General features: G+C 32.7%; 3 protein-coding genes across 4 annotated transcripts in view; 2 read left to right on the top strand and 1 right to left on the bottom strand.

The window, feature by feature from the left end:
* Positions 1–436: 436 nt before the first annotated feature.
* On the bottom strand, positions 437–10,288 carry LOC130448433 (ATP-dependent Clp protease ATP-binding subunit clpX-like, mitochondrial). The gene is made up of 11 exons (XM_056785812.1): positions 9,892–10,288; positions 6,534–6,765; positions 6,171–6,345; positions 5,069–5,189; positions 4,862–5,002; positions 3,718–3,954; positions 3,242–3,426; positions 3,018–3,185; positions 2,740–2,961; positions 2,482–2,690; positions 437–1,447 (listed from the first exon to the last, which is right to left on the bottom strand). Exons 1-10 carry the CDS (start codon positions 9,965–9,967, stop codon positions 2,508–2,510), a joined length of 1,740 nt encoding a protein of 579 aa, XP_056641790.1. The 5' UTR covers positions 9,968–10,288; the 3' UTR covers positions 437–1,447; positions 2,482–2,507.
* A 33-nt stretch (positions 10,289–10,321) lies between these two features.
* On the top strand, positions 10,322–12,539 carry LOC130448434 (probable isocitrate dehydrogenase [NAD] subunit alpha, mitochondrial). Of its 2 annotated transcripts, none has more exons than XM_056785813.1 (6): positions 10,322–10,852; positions 10,941–11,108; positions 11,212–11,390; positions 11,464–11,679; positions 11,737–11,986; positions 12,070–12,539. In XM_056785813.1, exons 1-6 carry the CDS (start codon positions 10,739–10,741, stop codon positions 12,295–12,297), a joined length of 1,155 nt encoding a protein of 384 aa, XP_056641791.1. In that variant the 5' UTR covers positions 10,322–10,738; the 3' UTR covers positions 12,298–12,539. The 2 variants fall into 2 exon arrangements, with proteins under 2 accessions (XP_056641791.1, XP_056641792.1); XM_056785814.1 differs by having other exon boundaries at positions 10,482–10,619.
* A 5,027-nt stretch (positions 12,540–17,566) lies between these two features.
* LOC130448431 (uncharacterized) overlaps positions 17,567–25,734 on the top strand; it is a 28,340-nt gene continuing 20,172 nt past the window's right edge. The window contains exon 1 of the mRNA XM_056785808.1: positions 17,567–17,727. The gene's annotated coding sequence lies outside the window, so the exon portion shown is untranslated. The remainder of the gene's footprint in view (positions 17,728–25,734) is intronic.

Genomic DNA, 25,734 nt, shown 5'->3' with positions numbered 1-25,734 from the left:
GTAATTCCGGCGGGGTCGTACTTTTCCGACAATCCCTCCAACCCAAGTCCAAGTAAGGAGGGAGTAACTCGACGATGGTGTCGGACTTAAACGACAATCGTTTGGAGGTTATGTTAAAGTCTGAGAAACAAATTATTAGAAACTGGATATAGTAGTAGTCCGTCGCGAATTTGTTAATACAGTTTATTATTTAGATGATGTTATAAATAAAAACGATTTTTTCCTTGCCTACCTCGTGATAATATAATTCCAATTTCGGTATTTATAGAACCTTCAATGACATTCGAAATGTATTTTTACTTAACCAACAATCACAGATATGAACCAGCGACTTATATAAAGCACAAAGGATTAAATTGTGATTGTTGTGGTAGTGAATGTTTACTATAATTTAAATTTTGACAAAAATTATGAAATGACAAAAAATAACTAGAACTGAGTTGTATTATTTATTTATTTTAAATATTAATTTTGTATTTTTTCTTACAGTCTATTCCACTACAATTTCTCCCCCTGTATATCAAATAGATTCATAAAGAGGTCTAAAAAATCACAAGTTTTTAAAATAAATCATCATAGATTATTATTCTCCAATTAAAAGGCAGGTGAAATTTTGAAAAGCTCGAATTTCTTGTAACAATTATTGGATACACTATTTGTACAATGAAATTTTGATTATATGAAAAATTGTGATTTTTTAAACCTTTTTAATATATAAACTTTGAACTATCATTACTAGTCTTAACATTGTCTATTTATTTTGATTTTTTTTAAATATATATAAGATTTAGGTTTTGAAAAGTGATATTTAATATTTTAAGGGTACTTAAAACAATATCTATTTACATATATATAGTATATATATAGCAATATTTTATCACTATTTTCAGCAAAGGGCACAAACAACTAGAACCAAAAATGTAATAATAGATTTTTATTTAGTAATTAATGTTATTAGAATCATTCAAATCATCATCAATAAACACATACCAAAATTATTGAAATAATTCAACAATTACGTTGAAAAATGTAAACTGAAAATTTCACAATACTGAAAAGTAACTGCAAATAGTCTTTATTATAAAGAAATTTTTCATATATGGAAAAAAATTGATGAAGATTTGAATGAATTAATATTTATTTAAACCATGACATTTTTTGTATATTAATTGTAGATCTCTGAATGTGTTAGATATATTTTGGCGTTTTCTATGTATAATTGTTTACAGATGTTAATAAAAGTTGGTAAACTATTGATTTGTTTTCATTATTCATACCCTATTTAGTAGTAAATTGCATAATAAACTATGAAAATTGAGCACCAGAAGCACAGACATCCGAGGAATGGGAGAAAACAAGAAATTGGTTGTCCTATCATGAGTTTTGGCAATATATTACCAAATATCACTTTCCATATCAAGCATTCCAATCATATTCCATGTATAACCTGCCAAAGTCATCACAATAATTGTTAATACCCCATGATAAACAAACTAGCCAAATTTGATTGTATATTTTGATATGGACAACACTAAAATTAGGAAGTATGTCAGAGGGAGTAAAGAAAACAAGAAATTGGTCGTCCTATTATTAATTTTAGCAATATACTACCAGAAGCACATTAGAATGAACCAGATATCACTTTCCATATCACACATCCCAATCATATTTCATTTATAACCTGCTAGAAATAAAAAAATCATGTCCTACATTAGCACAAAGAGGTATAAAAACAATATCACAATGAGAAAGCTAAAAATTGGTCATCCTATAATATTTATAGCCGATTACAGTACTTTAACATGCAATTTCCACACCCTGTATAAGATGTTATTTCATTATTTTCGGTTTTTAACTTTATTCTTATCTAGCTGGGGTATTTTTCTTCTTCTTTTTTTGTTAGTGATGGCAGCTCTGAACTTGTGACTTCTTTTTTATGTAGTTCGTTATATATCTCATCCGAATATTAAATCGTGATTTATTTTTTCTACATAATTGAATTCATAAAAAACATAGATTGAATACTTTTTGCGTATATGTAATACTATATTATGAGTCACAGGACAAACCTCCTTGGGTACGTTCTGTTGTATAACTTTTTGTACATCTACCGTAGACAATTTCTTTCTTCTTTTTCTTACTTTAACCATTTGATCTACTACAAATGTAATTGATCTACAGTTTAACGATATATTAATAGTTTATATTTTAGAATTGTACTAGGTAGGGTAAAATCTATATTATCACTTTCGAAATTATCGGCGGCACGTTTGTACATAGTAGTTCCAATCAATAAGATTCCGTAAAATTATTGATTTTTATTAAATATATATAAGAGTTGATTGTATATACATTGCATAACCAAAATCATTTATACATGATGTCAAAAACTAAATAAGTAGGTAAAATCACTTTTTTAATGCTGCAACATTTTCTATATAAATTATTTACACAAAAAAATAAATTTAAATTTGATCTCACCCTGCAAGTGAAAATGACTGGATATTTTATTGTTTTACTCTTATAGACGTGTTGAATTCGTCTTCTTCATTAGTTTCCGGATTCGAAGAAGCTTCCGGATTTTTCACGTACACTGGAGTACCTTTACCTCTCACGTAATCTTCAGTAACGTGCACTTCGGAAATATTAGCACCAGGTATTTCAAACATAGGTTCAAGTAATAACGATTCCTAAAACAAATTTGTTTAAAAAAATTCCTATAGTTTCCATTATTCTCACCATTATCGCCCTTAATCCTCTGGCTCCGGTTTTTCTTTCCATGGCTAATTGCGCTACTGCGTTCAAAGCGTCCGGGGTGAACGTGAGATCACAATTGTCCATAGACAAGAGTCTTTTGTACTGCGGCACTAAAGCATTTTTCGGTTCGGTTAGAATGCGCACCAACATACTTTGATCCAACGAATGGAAAGGAACCAGCACCGGAAATCTACCGACGAATTCCTGGAAACATTTTGATGATAGATAATTTCATTTATTAACATTCGTATTATACTCACAGGTATCATTCCGAAATCTATGAGATCTCTAGCTTGTACTTGTCTTAAGGCGGTATCTTTTTCTGTGTTTTCTTCTTCTGCAGATTGCGACGAATGATGAAGTGTCGCTTCTTGTGCTACGGCTCTCCTACCCTTTCCAGTAGAAACAGGAGCGCCAAACCCAAGATACTGTAATTAGAGACAAACGGTAAAATAGGTAAGTAGAAACAGTGTGCAATATGTACATTTTCATTATTTCTCCTTTGTATCAATCTCTCCAAACCGTTATAGGCCCCACTGGCGACGAATAAAATATTCGTTGTATCCACTTGGATAGTTTCTCCTCTCAATTTTCTTGGGGAATTACGTTCGGGGACATTGACTACTGTCCCTTCCAACATTTTCAACATACCTTGTTGTACTCCTTCACCTAAAAATAGATTCTTATTATTAGACAAGTATTTTATGAGAGATTTTATTTGGAGACTTTTTTGGCGCTATATTTTAATCCCAAAAGAAAACCATGTGACATATTATAAATATGGCTAAACAACGGGTGAAGAAGTCTAATTACAGGAATGCATCGAATTCAAAGTCAAAAACGGACAGGTGAAGTTTAGTTTTACTTTATAATTAACTCAAATCTACAAACGTCCAGTTACTAATAATTTTTTTTAATCCAATAGATGATTATAGGGTGAGTAAAAGATGAATTTGTTACCTCCCACGTCTCTTAATTGATGTATGCCGGGTACTGCTCCAATTTTGTCTACTTCATCTAAAAACACTATACCGATTTGTGCTTTTTCTACACTATAACCTGCATCCTGAAGTAATTTTCCTATGACGCTTTCAATGTCTTCACCGACGTATCCAGCTTGGGTTAGTGTCGTACAATCGCATATTGCAAAAGGGACGTCTAAACATTGGGCTATCGTTTGAGCAAGCAAAGTTTTACCTATAAAATTGAAAATACATAATGAAAATTTGATATAGACACGAAAAGAGGTAGATTTTATTAAAAAAATAAATGGTTAATGAAGAGGAATGTTTTCCTGACTAAAATTATTTGCTGGACTGTGTCGAATGCTCAGATAACATACATAAAGACTGCTGGATATGACTATGGTGGATAATAAAGAAAAAAAAATTAAATTTAACAATGAGAAATGGTAGCGACAAGTATAAGGAAAAAATTGTCCAAATATTCTCTAAAAGTGGAAAAAAGAGAGAGTAAAAGGGACAAAATATCTGTAATTTCACAAATTGGAAAATTCACATTATGTATTTTTTACCTAATCTCAAAATTTCGAAAAATGATGTAAAGAAGTGTTTTTTTAGAATTTTCAATATTTTTCTTCAAAAATATGTAAGTTGATATTGTAAATAAATATTTTAATATTTTTTTGGTTTTTGTTAGGTTAGAATTTTTCTAGATAATTTAAAAGTTGAATCAAAGTGCCCATTTTCAAATTCTCTACAACTTTTACTTGCCACATTTTTAGTAGGAAGATTCGTTTAGCTGTAATACAAATTTGAAATCTACATTTTCACCCCTTTCATCCCCCTATTTCTAATTTTAGAATATTTTTCCCTCATACATTATTATTTTCTTCAATCAAAACTCTTTGAAACCTATTAGCAATTGAAAATATAATTATAAATTTTAACTGTGTCAAAAGCTCGTCCAACACCTCTAAATACTAAAATACCAAATTTTTTCAATTCATTACATGATAATTTGGTCGTAAAGATACTAAAAGTGTATGAAAAACTAATTTTCTCTTTACTGTATAATAAAATATAAATAACAAATTTCGTATATCACTAAAAATGGAAGAAATAACTTAAAAAAATATACTTACCAGATCCGGTAGGTCCTAAAAGTAAAATATTGCTCTTCTCCAATTTCAAATCGTGCGTAGTCTTGTCTAAAATCTCTGAACCTTGACCGGATTTCGAAATCTGCTGTGGGGCCGTTTCGAAGGAACCCCCAAAGTTCATACCTACCGAAAGATTACCCAAAAACCAGCTTAAATGTCAGTTCAAATTAATATTCATCCCTATCTTACCCCTATGAGTTATATTTTGAGGTCCGTGTTCCATTACGGCCATATCTTGACGAAGATTAGTCTGAATGGGGGTGTTGTTATATATCCGTTTATAATGATTATACACTGCCACTGATAAAACCTATAAAACAATAAAAACATGTTTTTTTCTTGTTTACTTTATCAGCAATCAAAGCATATATAGTTTTTTAAACTAATGGAATGTCTTCAGATTTCTAGGTCTATTGGCAAATTTCTTTGTACTCTTCTACCCTCTTGTGGTTCTAGGAGTGTATGGAGTGGCGTTGCTTCTTCTGCACGTGTTCCAGCCACCTTAAACGTGCCCTCCAGATGAGCTCCATACATCTGTCTCAGCTCAGTATTCCTCCGGAGCTTGTTTTCAATTTGGATTCTCCATCAATTAGCTAATATAACTCTTTTACTTTCAGGTGGATTTGTTCACGTTTTTCAATGATATGGTCTTTCCATGTGAGTCTCATGTCTTGGTGCATGCCTAGGTATTTTGTTGTACTAGCTTGTGGTATCTGGTCTTTTCTTAGAGTGAAGGTCACTTGGATTGATTTTGATTTGATTTTCTTGGTCGTCCAAGTTTGGTTGTTACTTAAATCTATCTGTCTGCGGAATCCTGGAAGCTACAAATGGACTTTAGTGGTTTACCAATATGACTGTATGGTGGCCATTTGCTAGTAGATACATCTAATAATGGCCCCTGTGGTACACTCTATTGGATGATTACCGGAAGTATTTTCATTAATTTTGGTTCTGAACTCTCACAATTTGAAATATGTTATTTAAAGACAGTTTTCGATTTTACTTCTTCTAGTGCTTATTTTGAATTTATTCTATAGTTGAATGTTCCTTCTTGAGCCCAGACTGGTGTAGTGGTATCCATTCTTCAGTGTTTCGGGTTTGAGTTTATTTTTTGTAACAGTAGTCTTTCAATGACCTTCCTACAGGATTTGCAGTAAACTTATTGGACGATATGATGAGACAGTGTTTGGGTTTTTGTCCTGCAGTTCTCAACAGTTTTGGCTAACAATTGAGACATAGTTCTATACTAATAAAAAAAACAAAATTAAATTTGTTAATTGTTAAAACTCACTTTTTTAGCATATTCTTGACCGACTACATGCTTGTTCAAATAATCATAAATTTTTTTTGGCGGAGGAGGGGGTTTCTTATATTGCCCCGTTTTAGCATCTACGCCTTCCTTCTTTTTACTATCAACTTCACTCAAAACAACGAAAAAATGATGACATTTTTCACATTTAACGAATCTAAAACAATAACCAAACATTTCTTAATTGTTACAATTAAGCGAAACAGAAAAAATTTCCAATATTTTATTTACCACTTTTAAAGATTTTAAAAACAAAATTGATACAAGAAGTTTCACCTCATTTCATTCATTCAATTCGAAACCATAATACTTTTTGTGATACTATCAATGAAGAAACATATTTACCTAGTTGAACTGACGAATGTCTCAACGTGGGTACAAGGATCTCCACATTTAGGACACGATAAAGTATTTTTATTTTTACCGCTACCGTTGCTAGAATCTTTGGACAGAGGTGGCGGAGGAGGATTGTGACCTGTCGGTGGTTCCCCTGTTCCTACAGTTTTAAATACAATAACACTAGTTGAAATTCCCTTTTTTTGAACTACAGCAGTGTTATAGATCATTGAAAGTACGCCTGAAATAAATTTAGATATTGAATTCATTATAATTCAGTTGATACTTACTTTATAATGTAAGAGAAAATATGAAAATAAAAAAAAAACAAAACAAATGAATAAATAGACCTTCCTAGAAAATAATATTTAAAAGAAATAATGTAAATAAACCGCTTGCTATAAAAAGTTATATAAAAACAAAGATCAAACGAATTCCGGGTATTTCATCAAAGACGGCGCCTTCGCCGAATTTTAGAATTCTACTATATTCGAGTAGGACCGGCTCCAGGGCGGAGATGAATTCGTAACAATACGTTTCAAGTTTGAAGACGCCACGTTGTTTAGTACCTTAAGTCAACAGTAACTGATACAGTGAGCAGTGTAGCATCATTTAACTGACTGTAACACAGTCGAGAAGAAACAGGTTGAAAAAACTTCAATTCCGTTTTTAATATTAATATAATAATCAAATTTGGTGTATACCAAATTAATAAAGTATCATTGGTATAAAAATTATTTTATTTATTAAATAACAATTTCTAAGCCGCAAGAAATTACATAAACAGAAGCAGACCACGAGTATTACATTCACTGTTTAATTTTCTATAACCTGAATCATTTCTTATTTACATAACAACTGAATTTGTGAAGTTGACACTGAACTCATTCTGTGGTAACCTCCAATGAAACCAATAAGGACAAATTTCTTCATTTGTTCGAATTTATTTTGGAGTTTTTTTCATAATTTCAATGCCATATGGTTTTTTATTATTTTAATATATTTATGTTTGATGTGATTGCTATTCACAGACATACATTGAGTCCCCTCTACTGCTCAATTATGAACACTCTATCTGAAACTAGTATTTCTTTTATTTCTAACACTTAAAATAATTATAGGAGATCTGTCAGCTTCAGTTTGGGTGAGTCTTCCTTGTTCTATCCAATATGTTACCAGATTCAGATGAAGATCCTACTAGAACCTTAGTTAAAACTCTTGCTCTGGTTAATGCATTCTTCTGATCCCTACTGACCATAGATTCCCAATAGTATATTTGTTTTTTTTTTTCAGTCCTTCTATTTTTAGTGCCCAATCTTTTCTTAGGTTTCTTTTTTTTTCAATATTTCTCCAAAGAGCTCTGGTTCCCAGAGAATTTTTGGCCTCATTGTTTTCTAGCTTATCGGTTATCTTTCATTCTCTTCTAAGATGGCTAAACATGGCTGCCTGGCTACTTGAATATTATTATTCTCTTCCTTCTATATTTCTTATTGTTTTTTTTTAATTTTTTTCTCATTTTCCTTCAATAATATTTTGCTTTTGTGGCACGAATTGGACAATGGAATCAATGTCTATCACTTTCTGAATGATTCATACATATTTAAGAAACACAAATATATCTTCCAACCTAGCTTCTGATTCAATCCATTCCTCTTTTTCACTAGTGCAAATAATCAACAATTTTTTTCACTTGCAACTTTTGTTTTGACAAATCCCGATCTCAACTTTTCTTTTGCCCGTTTTAGCAACATTTCCTCTGTTTCTTTCGAGATGTAACATTGTCAAAGTAACTGTAGAAATTTTCAATTTAACCTCAAGAACAGCAGTTGGGATTCCTCTTTGGCATTCTGCTAAAACATCATCTTCAGTGTATTTTGAAATTTTAGGTGACATTTTTACATCTGAAACCAATGGAAGACACTTCCAACATAGTGCCTACTATTGTGTGGGATACTTGAAAATTGATGGGACTTACTACAAGACAGATCGTATTTACCTTTTCCAGTACTTTGAAATAAATTTAGCACCAATAAAAGAAATGTGTGTCTTCTATTGGGAATATCGGAATTTTGAGTAATCTATAGAAACATCACTATATCTCCTATACATTGAAATCTTTGAAGTCTTCTCAAACCAACGAAATTTGTTTTAAGTAAATATGGAATATAGAAACTGTAGATTCACATGTAATTATTTTTGATTCCTTAACATATTGCTTAGAAAATACAAACTTTCACTTGGACTTTAGAGCACTCTCAATTTACCTTTAGTCCCTGAAGACGATAAGTTGGTTATTGAAACTCACGTCAATTAGTGTAACTGTTAGTGTTGGTGTAGTGGAAGTGTATATAGGTTTATTATAGCCAATCTAAGTACAATTTATTTTTATGGAAAATGATGTATCTGTAACTTAATTGTCAATTATTATATTAAAAAATATAATCCTGGCATTAAAATAATAATCTTGCAGACTAACAACCTCTTTACACGCGTCATGTTCAAGTTATCCAGTTTAATGACTGCAATCAATAAAGGTCAAAATTAAATCATTGTTAATAACCTCTACTTTTTCACAGGAACCTTGACCAAATCCATAATGGTTACAATTTGGCAACAATTATTCAAATTTAGCTTGTTTTGACTGAATATTAATTTAAAAAAAAATCATAAGATAAATATTTGTTCACTTTATGTTTTTTGACCATACAATTCAAACCTCGGTAAACATTAATTTTTAAATAAGTAGACTGCAATAACTAGAGATGGGATTTAACCTCAAATTATCAGTTATTTTTTCACTGTAAACTTGTCAATGTTATTTAAAAATTATATAAAATTAGATTTAAAAAAAATCAGAGCAATGATTAGTAAATTTTCCTTATAATTTGAGTTTAATTACAAAAATAAATTAGTATTTTTGTTATGTGAATTTACATCATTTCAAATGATAAAAAAATTATTGTTCAATAACGAAATCCTGATGATCCTTGAATTAAATAATAATTTCATCAAAAATCTATCAATAATGACTACGAAAATAACTAAATTTTCCAGAAAAATACATTTTTTATATTTAAAAGAACAATTATAAACATTATAAATTCAATTCAATATGATTATAACATAGATCTACACAAACTACTTGTTATATATGTGAGTAGTGAATAAAATAATAAAAACGGTAGTTTTTGATTAGTAAATATTTCAACACAACACCTTTATCTATTTTTTCATGTTTAGTATATATTTAAAACTAATTGATACAATTGAAATAAACGATAAACAAAACAGTAATCGTACTCGTTACTGTATAATTACTATATACATGAATGTTTAATGAAAAGATAAAAACAAAGTGATAACTTACCATGTTGTAACTTGTTATTTCTAGCAGCAAGGGCATACCTTCCAGCTGTAGCAAGACTGCATCTAACGCTACCCATTTCTAAATTATGTTGTGTTTAGTAATGTATTTATTTAATTTTCGTTTTTATATATGAGAAACATAGACGGACCCAAATTTATGTCTCCCTTCTAATGAAAATAATTCCAACTCAACTTAAAATGTTACGACGTAATTAAAATAAATATGGAATAATTCCAAAATTCGTGTCGATACCGTTAACTGTATGATTTTTTGTTGAAATCGTGAGGTGAACTGATTTGAAACTTGTAATATATCACTAAAATTTTGATGACTGTCAAATAAGTCACTCAGCCATAACCCATAACAACTTTCGTCGATCAGAGACAAACTATTTGTCTCTACGTTGTTGGCGTATAACCTTGGTAACCTCCATGCTAAATTTATCCATTTTTGATAACAGATCATATTATTTATGAAAACAAAGTATCTTATCTTATGCTACATAGTGTAAATTTTTTGGTATTTAGAACGGTACTATAGTATTTTCCGATACAAAAAAAGTTGAAATGCGAAATTGATACGATAAAAAAGAATAAGAAATTGTCTAAATTTTCAATAAGTGATTTCTTCTTTTTTATTTTTAATTGTCAAAGGGTTGACGGGACGGGTTATCAATTCTACAGTAATTTAAAAGAAAAGTTGATATGGCAAATATTTTGAGGAAACTTGTGAGTACCATTCTTTTCTGTATGAGTTTTTTAATTTTTTTTTCGTATAATTGCAGTAAATAGTGTTTGCCTATCTTGCAAATTTTGTGTGCATGTGATTTCTGTCGCCCCCTTGAAGCATGAGGTTTTTTCGTAATTTTTTTGATACTACGATTCAAAAAACCGTATGGGCAAAACTAATAAATTATTTTAAACGAATTTCTGAAAATCAACAATCAAATGCTATTGATTTAGTAAGTGATTATATAATCAAATTGCTTACCCTATAAATACAAAGTATCCAAATAAATCGTATCCTACTGTAATTTTTTGTTGTTATAGACTACTTCGCAACCTTTGGGCAGTAGATTATTTAGTAGTGAAATAAAAAAATGTACGATTATTCCTGGAGATGGAATTGGACCAGAAATATCTGCTGCCGTTCAAAAAATCTTCCAAGCTGCTAACGTTCCTATTGAATGGGAATCTGTGGATGTTACTCCTGTCAGAGTAAGTAAATTTCCTTCTTTAATTGAGTTTTTTTTTAAACCACTATTCTATTTAATTTATTTTGTGTTATTGGAAGAAGTGTATAAAATCTAATGTTTTTTAGGGCCCAGATGGAAAATTTGGAATTCCCCAAGCAGCCATTGATTCCGTCAATAGAAACAAAATTGGTTTAAAAGGGCCTCTAATGACACCCGTAGGAAAAGGCCACAGATCATTGAATCTTGCTTTGAGAAAGGAATTTAATCTTTACGCCAATGTAAGACCATGCAGAAGTTTAGAAGGGTAATTATAATATTCTTTAATTCATGTTTTGACTAAATTTACTAATTAATGAAATTGATACTATATTATATAGTTATAAAACCCTCTATGATCACGTGGACGTTGTAACAATTCGTGAAAACACAGAAGGAGAATACTCAGGTATTGAACACGAAATTGTAGATGGAGTCGTTCAAAGTATAAAATTGATCACAGAAGATGCTTCTAGAAGAGTAGCTGAATTTGCTTTCCAATATGCTAAAGACAATAACAGAAAAAAAGTAACTGCTGTACATAAAGCAAACATTATGTAAGTTGAATACCCACAGCAAACAATTCTTGATTGACTTGTTGATATTTTTTTCAGGCGTATGTCAGACGGTCTGTTTCTGAGGTGTTGTAGAGAAATGGCTAAGAAATATCCTGAGGTTAAGTTTGAAGAAAAATATTTGGATACCGTTTGTCTTAATATGGTACAGGATCCCACACAGTATGATGTTTTAGTGATGCCTAATTTATACGGTGACATTCTATCAGATATGTGTGCTGGATTGGTGGGTGGTTTAGGTCTCACTCCGTCTGGTAATATTGGAATGAATGGGGCTCTTTTCGAATCTGTAAGTTTTTATAAAATACTTTCAACATAATATTCAGTATTTTATACTATAATTTTCTTGTTTTTTTTCTTTCACATTTTCAGGTACATGGTACGGCTCCAGATATAGCCGGCCAAGATAAAGCCAATCCAACAGCACTTCTCCTTTCTGCGGTAATGATGTTGAGATATATGGGGCTTAATTCGCATGCTAGCAAAATCGAAACTGCTTGTTTCGAGACTATCAAAGAGGCTAAGTATTTAACGGGCGATTTGGGAGGTAAAGCTAAATGTTCCGAATTCACGAATAGCATCTGTGAAAAAATAGCCTAATTATGAACCTAATTTATTTAAAAAAAGCAGTAACCATTGAGAAAATTAGAGTGTTAATAAAAAAATGTTGTTATTGTATATATTAAGCGAAAATCTCATACTAAATAAAATTAGGTTCTATTGTGAAGAAGTTACCTTCGGATTTCATAGTATTCACCAATAGGATTTTTTTTAATTTATTTTGCGTCCGATTGTACCATTTAAGTATTTATTCTTAATATGTTAATAAAACATAGTTTTAATTGTTTTTGTTTTATTTAAGTTAGAATTGAAAAAAAAATAGTTGTTGAATGAAGGGAAGCAGAATCCAAAATACTAGACAATGAAAACATTGTCTGTGCATTAAAACCCAGTGGTTCAGATGGTTTAATCACATTCGAAGCAAAAAAGTTTTGCAAAAATGATTTACGTTTTATTCAGAAACCAGTTTTTCTACAGTAGCTATTAGAATTGGTTAGGTCAACATATAGGACAAAATATTTGTACTAAGTATAACAAAAAATTGACAAAGATTCATTTTTATTTTTTAATACAGTGCCCATTATATATTTATATGGAACACAATATTTCCTGCTACGACTAAAACACTCCCATTTACAATTTGTGTTCAGTCTCAGAATATGATAACTTGGTATGTAAACTTAGACAGAAATAATTATAAGTGAAATTATTATCAGCTGTTACTTTTTGTAAGAATAATGAAAAATATGAAAATTTCTGGAGCTGTTGGTGATATTCATACTAAACAGAGTGTCAGTCTTCAGTAGATCTCTGAAGACGATAACTTGGTTATCAAAATGCATGTCAGACAGTACAATTGTAAGTAGTTGTAGTGTCAACAGTGTGTTCAGTATATCACCAAAGGCTTCAAAAATTCCAACTAACCTTTAGATTTTTTAATCGTTTACCAGGTAAGTGTGTGGTGCCATTGAGAGTATTCCATTTGTATGTTCGTCTGTACACGACTGTTTACCATATTTAAACTCATAAAACCACCTTTTCACTATATCATGTGATACTACAGGTTCTCTTAATATATCCAACAAATCTATGAGAATTTACATTTTAAACACAAGTATTTAATAATCTCAGCTCGACACGATACATTTTGATACTGAAATGTGATTTTCCTGAATTCGGGTTTTTATTGTATACAATTCTCAATGGATTCAGTCAATTTCTAGGTTAGGTACAATGATGAATAATCATTTTGATTTATACATGGCACAGAAGTGTAGCAAATGGATCAGCCCCGGTATATTTGTTAAGTTTTTATTGCATTTATATATATCTAATGCCTCTGGTAACAAATCTATGAGAATTTACATTTTAAACACAAGTATTTAATAATCTCAGCTCGACACGATACATTTTGATACTGAAATGTGATTTTCCTGAATTCGGGTTTTTATTGTATACAATTCTCAATGGATTCAGTCAATTTCTAGGTTAGGTACAATGATGAATAATCATTTTGATTTATACATGGCACAGAAGTGTAGCAAATGGATCAGCCTCGGTATATTTGTTAAGTTTTTATTGTATTTATATATATCTAATGCCTCTGGTAAAATGATGTATTTAAATTAATGTTGAAAGTAATATAACATTTTTAGAAAATCTAGATGTTTCAATATTTCACATGATAAATCGATTTCATTTTAGGTCTCTTATGGAAAATAATAGGTAAAAATTTACGTTTTGACTAAAATATCCACGTGTAAGATTGAAATAGGTCGAAACGTCAATTTCTATCTTGTATTTTGAACTGATTTTCTATAAAAAAGGCCTAAAATCAAGATAAATCTTCAGGAAAAGCATAAAAAGGTCTAAGAAGTGACTGAATATATTATTTGAGGGAAACGTTAGTGCACCTTTCGTGACATCAAAAATGAAAACAATTAAAAAAAAACCTTCCAATTAAGAACTCAATGTTAGGATAATAGCATTACTAAATAAGAGTAGTACTTTGATAAGAATTGATTAAATTCCATGTTTTTTATAACGTGATTCACTGTATTTACATTGTTTTCCATCAATGACGTACTTATTTTCACACAAAATACTTACAATTAATTATATATAATCTCGAACTGATCAGATCAGTTGATTTATGATATTTTATTGCATTAAATGAATCAATGTCAGTATAATAATTCTATGTGTTGTTGGTCAGAGGAATAGTCGAGTGATTTACGTAGAATCGTTACATTGCCTTACTCACATATATTTTTATATCAACACTTTATATAGAGCAACAATAAATTAATAATAGTTAAATAAAAAGTTGTTATACAAAGATGCTTTCTTCTTCTCATCGTTTACTTGAAATGGCCTTGTCGTTTATGTCCCCATGCCGGAAGCGGTTCCTAATAGGTAGGCAATCAGCATCCCACGAACTGTTATGCCGGGTTTCCACCAAGCGGATAGGTCAACAACAAAACATTAATTGTTTATTTGAACAAAAATTTCGAACAGTTTTGTTTTGTACGTGTTTCCACATTATTGGGTCCCCAACGGACTATGTGCTTACATCAGTCACGAATATAAAAACTGAATATTTCATGATAAAAAAGAAACAAAAGTAAACGTCGGTTTTGGAGTAGGCCATCTTTTAGGCAAAAAAGAGGAACTGTGACGTCAAAACTATTGCAAGTTCTTAAAGTATCGGGGGTGAACTTCTATCAAGTTTTAAGACCTTTTTGAATATCTATTTTGGAATAACGTTGCACCCTCTAAACTTCTAAACGACTATAATTATAATCAGATGTCTCGAATTAATCGGAAAAACTTTCATTCAACAATTTTATTTGTTTTATAAATCGAAAGATTAGTTAGTAGATCACGTTATTTTATTAACACACTGTATATTCCATGTATACAGCCAATATTCATTCATGAACTATTTCCTAGTTTCACAGCTTTAATCAAAAAAATAATAATTAGAATTTCATCTGTAATGTACCGTTGCTTATTGTAATCTTTGACACCCTCGTGTCGTAAACTCGTAATATCTTTTTGGCGATTCACCTGTGAAACTCTCCACCCCCCACGTGCACCGTCGCCCCACCCCCTTTATTATTATCACATTTGCCACCCCTCATACCAAGCTAGAGGTGGTAGCTACTAGTATTGAAAATAGCCGTTCCATTAGTTTGTTAAAGTACGTGAAAATTTCGAAAACCAAATAATTTCATACATTTTTTCTGAATCTTCGATAAAATCTAAGCAAATATTAATAATAGTTTTTAATTTTAGTAAATTGTTTAACAATCACACGGAGTCGCTACAGAATCGATATGATTCAATTCGTAGTGATGTGGTGGCTTATTTCACCCTTAGTTGATGATTACAAATAATTTGAATGGGTGCGCTACAATTCATGACGGTTTTTAATCTTTTGAGATAAGAATGCGTCATAATACAACTCGTGACGGATTTATTAAGAGTTTCACCTGGAATTTAGCACCTAATCCACTTTGTAAAGTTGGGAAATCGACAAACTAAAACATACAGTTTATAAATCTTTTAAATTGCATTCTAACATTAGCTAGATTTTAAACAATATAAATATAAACACGAATGCCTGCAGATGGAACGGTCTTTGCCTTCTTTAAAACCGGTTCTCTCTTTTGAGTCTATTGTTTTGATTGTTGATTATTCTTTTGCTTCGGGTGTGAAATGATGGACCCACGTTTGATCCATGGTTATGAAACTGCGGTATCCATCTTGCACACAGCTTTCTCATGTCCAAATTTTTAGTTAAATTACGATGTCCAGTACTTTTTGTAATGCCTACTATGTCTGCTAGCTCGTACACTTTCAATCGACAATCATCTAGTATCGCTTTGTGGGTTTTCTTCAACCTTTCTGGAGTCGTCACCTCATTTGGTCGACCACTGCGATGCTGGTCATTGCAGGTCGTACCGTCTCGTTTAAGCACTGCTACTCAATATTTTGTTGTTGATAACGAAGGAACAGACTCACCCAGAGTCGAATTTAGTTCAGCTTTTATATTGGTTTGGCTAAGACCTTTCAAATAAAAGTAAAATTCACTGAAAATGCCAAATGACTACGAAGCAACGTGATGTCTTCAAACTTTAAACATCTACTGTATAAATTGTGTACTTTTTAATACTGTGGTGTTTTTCAAGCAACTACCGCCTACTTTAGTTCAGGCCAGGTACTTCTAGAATCATCCTTGTAATGTGAAGCCTGTAAACTCAACTTTTCAAGTTTCCCGAGTAATCTTACAAGAATTCGTTGCTTAACTTGAAATTACGTTAACTTGTTTACAGTAGCGAGAGTTATTGCCGTGCAATTCTTCTGTAGCACCATCTAGTAGCGAAGGGAGCTCTCTAATTTTCTATTTCTTCTTCTTCCGTGTATTTGGCGTAGTCGCCTGTTTTATCTTTTCCTCCTATTCTGCGTCAAGGTTGTCGCCTCCATCTTTTTCTTAGTCGGCTGGTACTCCTTCGGCCCAATGGGGATTTATCGAGCGCTATGTGTTCATCCCATTCTTTCTTGATAGAATCCATTCGTTGACATACTGCAATTCTTAAGGCTTTAGTTGTTTTTGCTTACTTACGTCTCCAAATCCTGAATTGTCGATTCCTAGGTATTTAAATTTCATTACTTGGTGAATTATCTGGTCGTCTACATCTTCTCGGAGTTTTGTATGTAGTCATACACTGCAGTTCAACACATGCAAAAGCCTTTGAAGATCATCATCATATTTTGCGACTAGAACAGCATCATCAGCGTAACATAATATTGTAATATTTCGGTCCCCCATCTAACATTAAGTGGTTTAAGGAGTCTTCCTGGCGAATCCCTTTGTGTACTGTTATTTGCTCCGGAGCAAATTTTCTATTTGACATTCTATATTGTTTTCCTAATCTCTGTTCTTTCGATCATTTCTTCGAAGTTTGTTTTAGAGGCAAGTACCACCCACCACCCTAAAGCTGCACTTTCTTTGCATACCAGAAGAAATTTTTGATTTACCGATCTTCTTCAGAAAGCACACGTGCTCCGTTAGAATATTTTTTTCTTTCCAATATTTCATTTTCCCGGTTACCGTGTGTTTTGTTTTCTCTTTATTCTGGGTCTTCCAATTGTTTAACTTATATTAAGAAAAATAATTAGAGTTATTAAGTTCCATTAAAATGTAGTTATACGTGATTTGAAAATGAAGTAACGCCCCCATCTTTACCGGCCACCCCTGACAGGGCGCTCGCTTGTCATATAGGGTGGAACACGTGGTTTTGGTGGTTTTAAACCATCGCGCCAGTCGAAGTGACTTGATCCGCGCTAGACACGCTCCTTTTAGCGGAAATACAAATCCTAAAAATACTAATTGGGTAGTTTCGGTGGCGAGACCTTCACTTCCGCGATTTGTGTATGTGAAAGTGCAGTTTGCGGTCTTTAAGGGTGAGTTTAATTAATAGTTTTACACGTTTACTTAATTTCATTTACCTTCTCATGTATATTTTGTCGAATGCCTTTGACAAATCTACGAAAAAAATTCGTAAATATTGTAATGAATATTTTCATATTTATTTTGGCGGCAATTGTGGATTGAAAACTTCGTTTTTGCAACTATTTTTGATATATTTGTGATTTCTTTACAACAAAAAGTGAAAAAACGTACCAAACTTCTGTACACTCACCAGTCCCACCAACCTATTTTGGCGTAATGAGGAATATCTAAAGGAAAACAGCCTACATGGAATAAATTTGTTAATCAATGATTGAGGCCTTTTTTAGGAAAAACGCTGGGACACTTCAAAAAATTATCACGTGAAACTCTTCAATACAAACTTTCTTATCCTGTTCATACTTCATAGTAGCATTGTGGGCGGACAAGGAGCCGTTGAGCACATAGGTCTTAAGTTAGTTGTGAGGCTTGCCCGAGTGTTACAACCGCACCCGTGTGAGTGCTGAGCACTCACAGATGACGTGGTATGCAGTTTCATCTTCCTCCATGCACCAACGGCACTCCGTGATGCCCATGGTGTGGATTTCGCGCCTATTTAGTTGTAGCAGTTGTTTGGTATGAGTCGCACAAGGTCCATCTATGTGTGTCTTTGCTTGACTCATGCCATATTCATCTTTGCAGAGGTCGCCTTGCTAGCAGACCGTAGGACACACGCCGATTGAAAAATTTTTACCCAGATGCTTTATACATCACTTTATACCAATCCCCTGTATATTATTTATTTTCAAGAGAAAATCTACGCCATTTCTGACGTTTCAGGACTCTGAGTATCATCCGTGTTCTTATGGCCGCTTTCAAAGGCACTAACAAATCATTCTATGGAATACAACACCTTTAAGATAATGTTTATTTAACTTTTTCTCGGTTTTTTCCATTATTTTCTACATAATCATGTTTTTTACATATTTACGCAACAACAAAAACGATTGTCTTAATATGAGTGTTTGAATTAATTTAATTTTATATCAAGTTTTGCGAGATAACATCAGAAACATGGCGAAAACCAACAATATACGAGGGTGGTACAAATATGATCGAGAAAAACGCTGTAGATGGCGCGCCTGTAAGTTTCGAAGGCCGTAGCTTGATTATGCATTACTTTTGACCGAGTGATATGAACATGAGTGAACGCCAAATGCTGATCGCCACTGTGCATCGTTTTTTGCTTTGGGAAGGCATCAAAAACACGGAAATTCTTCGACGTTTACGAAACCGATTCGTTAATGACTGTCTTCTGTATCTAAACGAGCCAAAGCGTTCAAAGATGATCGCGAACCACCGAGAATGAACCGCATGGTCGTCGACCACGAACCACCAACACCAACAACGTTCTCACTCATTTTGGAGGACCGTAGGATGAATGTTCGAAATATTTCAGCTGAACTCGGTATTAGTATTGGTAGTCTAGAGTCTATCATCCACGAATACCTTCAATATCGTGATATAATGACGCGACGGGTTCCCAAACTGTTGAACTTCGAGCAAACTTCATGTGGTTGGAAGTTTTTCGCAAAACGAGATGAAGAAGAATAGTTTTTCAACACAGACGAAACATGGATACAGAAGGAGGAAGAGGCGCCTGTTAAAGAGAATATAATCAGGTTTGCGGGTAAGATTATGCGTTTTGTATTCCGCATACATCTACTGCATACTTCTCCAACTTTCTGAAAACCCATGTGACACCGCTTATCACTCGAAACGGGAGAACCTTCCAGTACGAAGTAAGATTCTTCTCCAGGATATTCTCTTTTAGGGTGGGAGATACTAGAACATCATCATTACAGTCCGGACTTATCACCCTGGGACTACCACATATTTGGATTACTGAAAGAAGCCCTCGGAGGTTAAGTATCAACACCGACGACTTTGTAGAGGAGTTTGTACTTAAGGAATTCTTCGGTACTGATATGAAAAAGTTTTCCGAAAAGGTGGTAAAAATGTGTAACTAGTGAGGGGAATTTCCTTATAAATACTGTGAATTTTTGTAAATATTTTTCATAATGAATAAATCGATCATTTCCTCGCTTTTTTTAGAATTTAGCGTCTATCTAAAAAAGTAATTTTTTGAGTTGTTTTTGTTCGCTTCCATTACTACGAAATCTGATAAATATAATTTATATACAAACATACTGAAGATATAACACAATGTAACCAAAAACTCACAGTTTTTATGTAAAAACTATTTTTACTTTTTCTATAAATACGTATTAAGACTTTGTAGGTATAAAAAAATCCGATGTAGTCGTGGGTGAGCGACAGGGGAACTTTTGAACCTTCCTAACAACTGTCGGGAGTCGGAAGTCAGATTGCATGTGTTAATAATATTGGAAAAAATAATAAAAAAAAGAACGAGGGTAGAAATGCCCTCTAAAGGTCAACACGAATACTAGATACACATTTGTGGTTTTGTCTTTGTTTCGATGATAGTAGATAGTGAAAGGGTGTTGTTAGTGCTCGGTTTGGGACAACTGTCGTTTTTTTAATACTTTGTGCCGAAAAATTCGTAAAATAACAAAAAACTACATACTACGAGTTACGTGAAAGAAAATCCCAGAACTTTATAAAAATTAAAACGCATAAGGATAAAATATAAATTTTCGGACATTGAAAATATAACTGGCGCAGTCATTAGGACTCGCGGGGTCGCGATTTTTTCCGCACATTGCGAAAAAGAAACACCGGCTAAGTATTTCAATACTACAGCACAAAATCTACGTTCATCCGTTATTTTTTATTCTTAGGGACGGAGGAGTTACGTGAAAAAAAATCTCAGAACTCTATAAAAATTAAAACGCATAAGGATCAAATATAAATTTTCGGACATTGAAAATATAACTGGCGCAGTCATTAGGACTCGCGGGGTCGCGATTTTTTCCGCACATTGCGAAAAAGAAACACCGGCTAAGTATTTCAATACTACAGCACGAAATCTACGTTCATCCGTTATTTTTTATTCTTAGGGACGGAGGAGTTACGTGAAAAAAAATCTCAGAACTCTATAAAAATTAAAACGCATAAGGATCAAATATAAATTTTCGGGCATTGAAAATATAACTGGCGCAGTCATTAGGACTCGCGGGGTCGCGATTTTTTCCGCACATTGCGAAAAAGAAACACCGGCTAAGTATTTCAATACTACAGCACGAAATCTACGTTCATCCGTTATTTTTTATTCTTAGGGACGGAGGAGTTACGTGAAAAAAAATCTCAGAACTCTATAAAAATTAAAACGCATAAGGATCAAATATAAATTTTCGGGCATTGAAAATATAACTGGCGCAGTCATTAGGACTCGCGGGGTCGCGATTTTTTCCGCACATTGCGAAAAAGAAACACCGGCTAAGTATTTCAATACTACAGCACGAAATCTACGTTCATTCGTTATTTTTTATTCTTAGGGACGGAGGAGTTACGTGAAAAAAAAATCCCAGAACTCTATAAAAATTAAAACGCATAAGGATCAAATCACATAAACAACTGTCAGCATTTATTTTATTATAAATAGGATTCTGGTAAATAATAAATGAATGAATTTGTTGTTAATACGCTTGTGAAATTAGTTCTGTTCATTTAAACTGTGTAAAATAATTGTAATTTCGAGTTGAATAAATTTTTAAGTATAAATTTTCGAACATCAAAAATATAACTGGCGCAGTCATTCGGATTCGTGCGGATGCGATTTTTGCGACTACGTTCATCGAGGGACAGGACTTCAGAACTCTGAAGATTTTTGAGAAACCAGAAAAGTAAGGAATTCGCTTGTGAAATTAATTATGCTTGAAAGATCTCATTATTTTTTGGCAGAATTCTACAATCTACCATAGACTGGCATAATTCATAATTATTTGGATATAAAATTGTAAAATTTTCTCATGACAATGAAGCTTAAAGATTCCGGAAAGATTAGGGGTAACTGATTTTAGTAAAGATCTTTAAATTGGTGAGAAATTATTGTTAGAATCAGTATTAGAGGGTAAACCCCGTCAAATCCTTTCGAAAGATTCATAACGTCACTCTCGTTTAATACAACTCTAGTACCTTAATATTCATCCGGTCAATTTAGACATAAATTCCCATCGATCTGAAAATCATTAAAATTGTTTAAAATACAATTTCAGTGCATGGAAAACATTTTATTCAAGGTTAAAGGTATAAAAAATTGAGTTTTTCGCAATTTTTAGCGAAACGGTGAGTTTTATCATAAAAATACTCCAGACAAAAATTGTAGATCATAAAATTATCTACAAAAAACGTATCAATACTTTTTTTTCTACAAGCCACCGTTTCTGAGATATAATGATTCAAAAAGTTATAAAAGTTGTCGTATTTAATATATGTTTTCAGCAGCTTTTCTTACAACATTGAAATGAACCGAGACTTGTTGTATTTGTAAGAAATTTCTGTTGACTGGTGGACGAAGATGTTGCTAAACTCGACGATGTTGGTATGCAGCTTTGGTGCAATCATTATAGCCATTAAATACGACAGTAAATCTGAAGCATTATAACTTTTACAACTTTTTGAATCGTTATATCTCAGAAACGGTGGATCGTAGAAAAAAAAGTATCGATACGTTTTTTGTGAAAATTTTTATGATCTACAATTTATGTCTGAAGTATTTTTATGATAAAACTTACCGTTTTGCTGATAATCGTGAAAACCTCATTTTTTTTACCTTGAATAAAATTTTTTCTATACATGATACAATTTTCAATTGTATATTAAGCAATTTTACTGATTTTCATCTTGATGGGAATTTATGTAGCTTCACTCTTATTTTTTGGTCTAATTTGACCGGAATAAATATAGTTGTTTCGAAATTTTCGCGTGGCGCTAGAAATCCGGTAAAGTATAAAAACTTGATTGTGAACGAATAAATTCGGAACGCGGAAAAGCTGTTTCGGTTATCCGAGATTTTAATTGTTCCTCATCGTTCTACTGATGAAAATATTCGAGGCGGAACTAAGCCGCTTAACGTTACCGTTTCAAAAATTATAATTCAGGCACAAGTGACTTCATTGTTTGATATCTTCTGAGAACAATCTGCTTTAAATACCTCTTTAGTCGTTTCCATTGATCAACCATAGACTGGGCGTACGATTAACTGGGATTCAATAAAGTTTCGATCCGAGCGGTTATCATCGTCAGACAGTTTGATTATTTGTATTATTCTAGTGACAGTAAACAGTTTGTTCAAGGTAAATATCATCATTAGACTTGGGTGGAGTAATGATTCTTCAGCTGTAATTGAACAAAAAACGGTATCGAAACTAGAAAATTGCATAAATGGCGTGTAATTTGCGAAGAAATTGCTTGGAATAACTCGGAGAGTTCGGAACGACACCTAGAACGAACCTAACCTAACTTAACCTAAAGTGAACTAACCTACTTTAACCTAAAAATTTGTGTTTTTCTTTTTAGATTTTAGGTTATGCCATGTCAAGCACTTTTATCAATTTAACTATGTATGTAATGAGTGATATGATTAAAAGTTCATTATAATTTAAAATTTTTAGACATTTTTCGGCTTTTGCGTGTTTAGGACACTTCCCATTTACGAGTTTGATAAGCCCAGAGTAATTATAATGGTCAAAAAATCACATTGACACACCCCTTCTCCATATTACATACCAAAACCCCACTACCATTCGCCACCGGCATGATACGGAAGTCTAGGCCAAAGGACTTGCTTAAAGCTCAACGCGCAGAGCTCTAGCGCGTGCTTGGCTCTCGGACTTGATAGAAACTTCCTTTCTAAATTGAATTAGACACATTTTTCTGTATTACACTTAGTCTTTCAAAGTTTATGGTTCTATATCCGTACGTTCTTTAGATACGTTGTAGTGTCCAATCGATGTCTAGATACACGCTGGATCTTTAGATTATAACCTCAATTAATCCAAGCGGAGATTTTGCTCACCATCAGTGCTTTCGTGGGTTTATTGGTATCTATGTTTGCTCCAGAGATCTAGGGAGATCTTTCTCAAGTGCTTTAATCAATGACTTGTAGGTCCAAACATATTAAATTTTTTTTATCAAGTGAAGGTGACTAGGTACGTCATGGGTTTCTCAAAGTCCCCTTGCGTGAATAACAATGTCACCGACGTATTCTTGTCAGTTAGTCCGCCTCGAAGTTGGTCTACTACAAGGCTTCACATAGTCACTAGTAGTTGTGACATCGATTTGGAGGTTAACCTATCTACTCCTCTCGCATCTAATATTCTTTTAGCAAAATCTTGTGGAGTTTTGTCGAAGGCTCACGGCCGAAGATTACCCAAACACATTTTGAGCATATATAAAAATAAATATGAAGAGAATGTTGATAATGATATTGGAACAATATATTTGTTACAAAATCGGTAGAAATTTCCTGTACTAATACAGCCACTCCATTTATTTTTATTAATAAACTTCGATAATAGAAGCCGGTGAATCCGGTCCTGTTCTAATATGTTGTCGAAGCTTAAGTTTGGTAGACACGCCTGGTATTTTCTAAATGTCCTATTGTTTACGGAAAATTAAAGATTTCCAGGAATCGAACTTTCTAGAATGTGATATTAGAATATAAATAGAAGCTCTAGCAGAGTCAGTCAACAATTTGATGCCATAGTGGTAGCGAAAAGTGAACTAAACGGTTACACCTGGGTGTAACTAAGATCTCTGGCAATTAAAACCATCCCCCATTCTAGACTTTTTAAAAGGAGTGGGATTCGTCGAGTTCTTCAGTATCGCCCCAAATCCATACATACTAATCGGTGTATTTAAATAAATTAGTGTTAGTGAATAGCTTAGTGCATGAGTTTTAGTGAATAGTTAGTGTATTAATAAATTCCTTAAGTAACATACACCGTGTGTATAAATAAATCTCACCCGTTCTGCGACTGAGAACTGTTTGTTTAAATAAATAAGAACATAAGTAACTCGAGCTCTGTTGAGAACATTTTAAGGTTAGGTTTGACGAAAACAAGTCATAAGTGACTTGAGCTCTGTTGAGAATATTTTGAGGTTAGGTTTGATGAAAACAAGTCAAAAGTGACTCGAGATTTTCAAAATATTTTGAGTTAGGTGTGACGGAAACAATTCATAAGTAACTCGAGCTCTGTTGAGAACATTTTGAGGTTAAGTTTGATGAAAACAAGTCAAAAGTGACTCGAGATTTTCAAAATATTTTGAGTTAGGTGTGACGGAAACAATTCATAAGTAACTCGAGCTCTGTTGAGAACATTTTGAGGTTAGGTTTGATGAAAACAAGTCAAAAGTGACTCGAGATTTTCAAAATATTTTGAGTTAGGTGTGACGGAAACAATTCATAAGTAACTCGAGCTCTGTTGAGAACATTTTGAGGTTAGGTTTGATGAAAACAAGTCAAAAGTGACTCGAGATTTTCAAAATATTTTGAGTTAGGTGTGACGGAAACAATTCATAAGTAACTCGAGCTCTGTTGAGAACATTTTGAGGTTAGGTTTGATGAAAACAAGTCAAAAGTGACTCGAGATTTTCAAAATATTTTGAGTTAGGTGTGACGGAAACAATTCATAAGTAACTCGAGCTCTGTTGAGAACATTTTGAGGTTAGGTTTGATGAAAACAAGTCAAAAGTGACTCGAGATTTTCAAAATATTTTGAGTTAGGTGTGACGGAAACAATTCATAAGTAACTCGAGCTCTATTGAGAACATTTTGAGGTTAGGTTTGATGAAAACAAGTCGAAAGTGACTCGAGATTTTCAAAATATTTTGAGTTAGGTGTGACGGAAACAATTCATAAGTAACTCGAGCTCTATTGAGAACATTTTGAGGTTAGGTTTGATGAAAACAAGTCGAAAGTAACTCGAGATTTTCAAAATATTTTGAGTTAGGTGTGACGGAAACAATTCATAAGTAACTCGAGCTCTATTGAGAACACTTTGAGGTTAGGTTTGATGAAAACAAGTCGAAAGTGA

Source organism: Diorhabda sublineata, chromosome 8 (assembly GCF_026230105.1).
Source record: "Diorhabda sublineata isolate icDioSubl1.1 chromosome 8, icDioSubl1.1, whole genome shotgun sequence".
NCBI classification, from domain to species: domain Eukaryota; kingdom Metazoa; phylum Arthropoda; class Insecta; order Coleoptera; family Chrysomelidae; genus Diorhabda; species Diorhabda sublineata.
This window is presented reverse-complemented; position numbering and strand designations above follow the sequence as displayed.

Coding starts and splice junctions, on each gene's coding strand:
- LOC130448433 (XM_056785812.1), bottom strand. CDS start 9,967: ATGGGTAGCGTTAGATGCAGTCTTGCTACAGCTGGAAGGTATGCCCTT. Junction 3,427..3,717: donor TCAATTAAGAGACGTGGGAG/GTAACAAATTCA, acceptor ATCTATTTTTAG/GTGAAGGAGTACAACAAGGT. Junction 3,186..3,241: donor AAAGGAGAAATAATGAAAAT/GTACATATTGCA, acceptor CTCTAATTACAG/TATCTTGGGTTTGGCGCTCC.
- LOC130448434 (XM_056785813.1), top strand. CDS start 10,739: ATGAGGTTTTTTCGTAATTTTTTTGATACTACGATTCAAAAAACCGTA. Junction 11,680..11,736: donor GTACATAAAGCAAACATTAT/GTAAGTTGAATA, acceptor TATTTTTTTCAG/GCGTATGTCAGACGGTCTGT. Junction 11,987..12,069: donor ATGGGGCTCTTTTCGAATCT/GTAAGTTTTTAT, acceptor TCACATTTTCAG/GTACATGGTACGGCTCCAGA.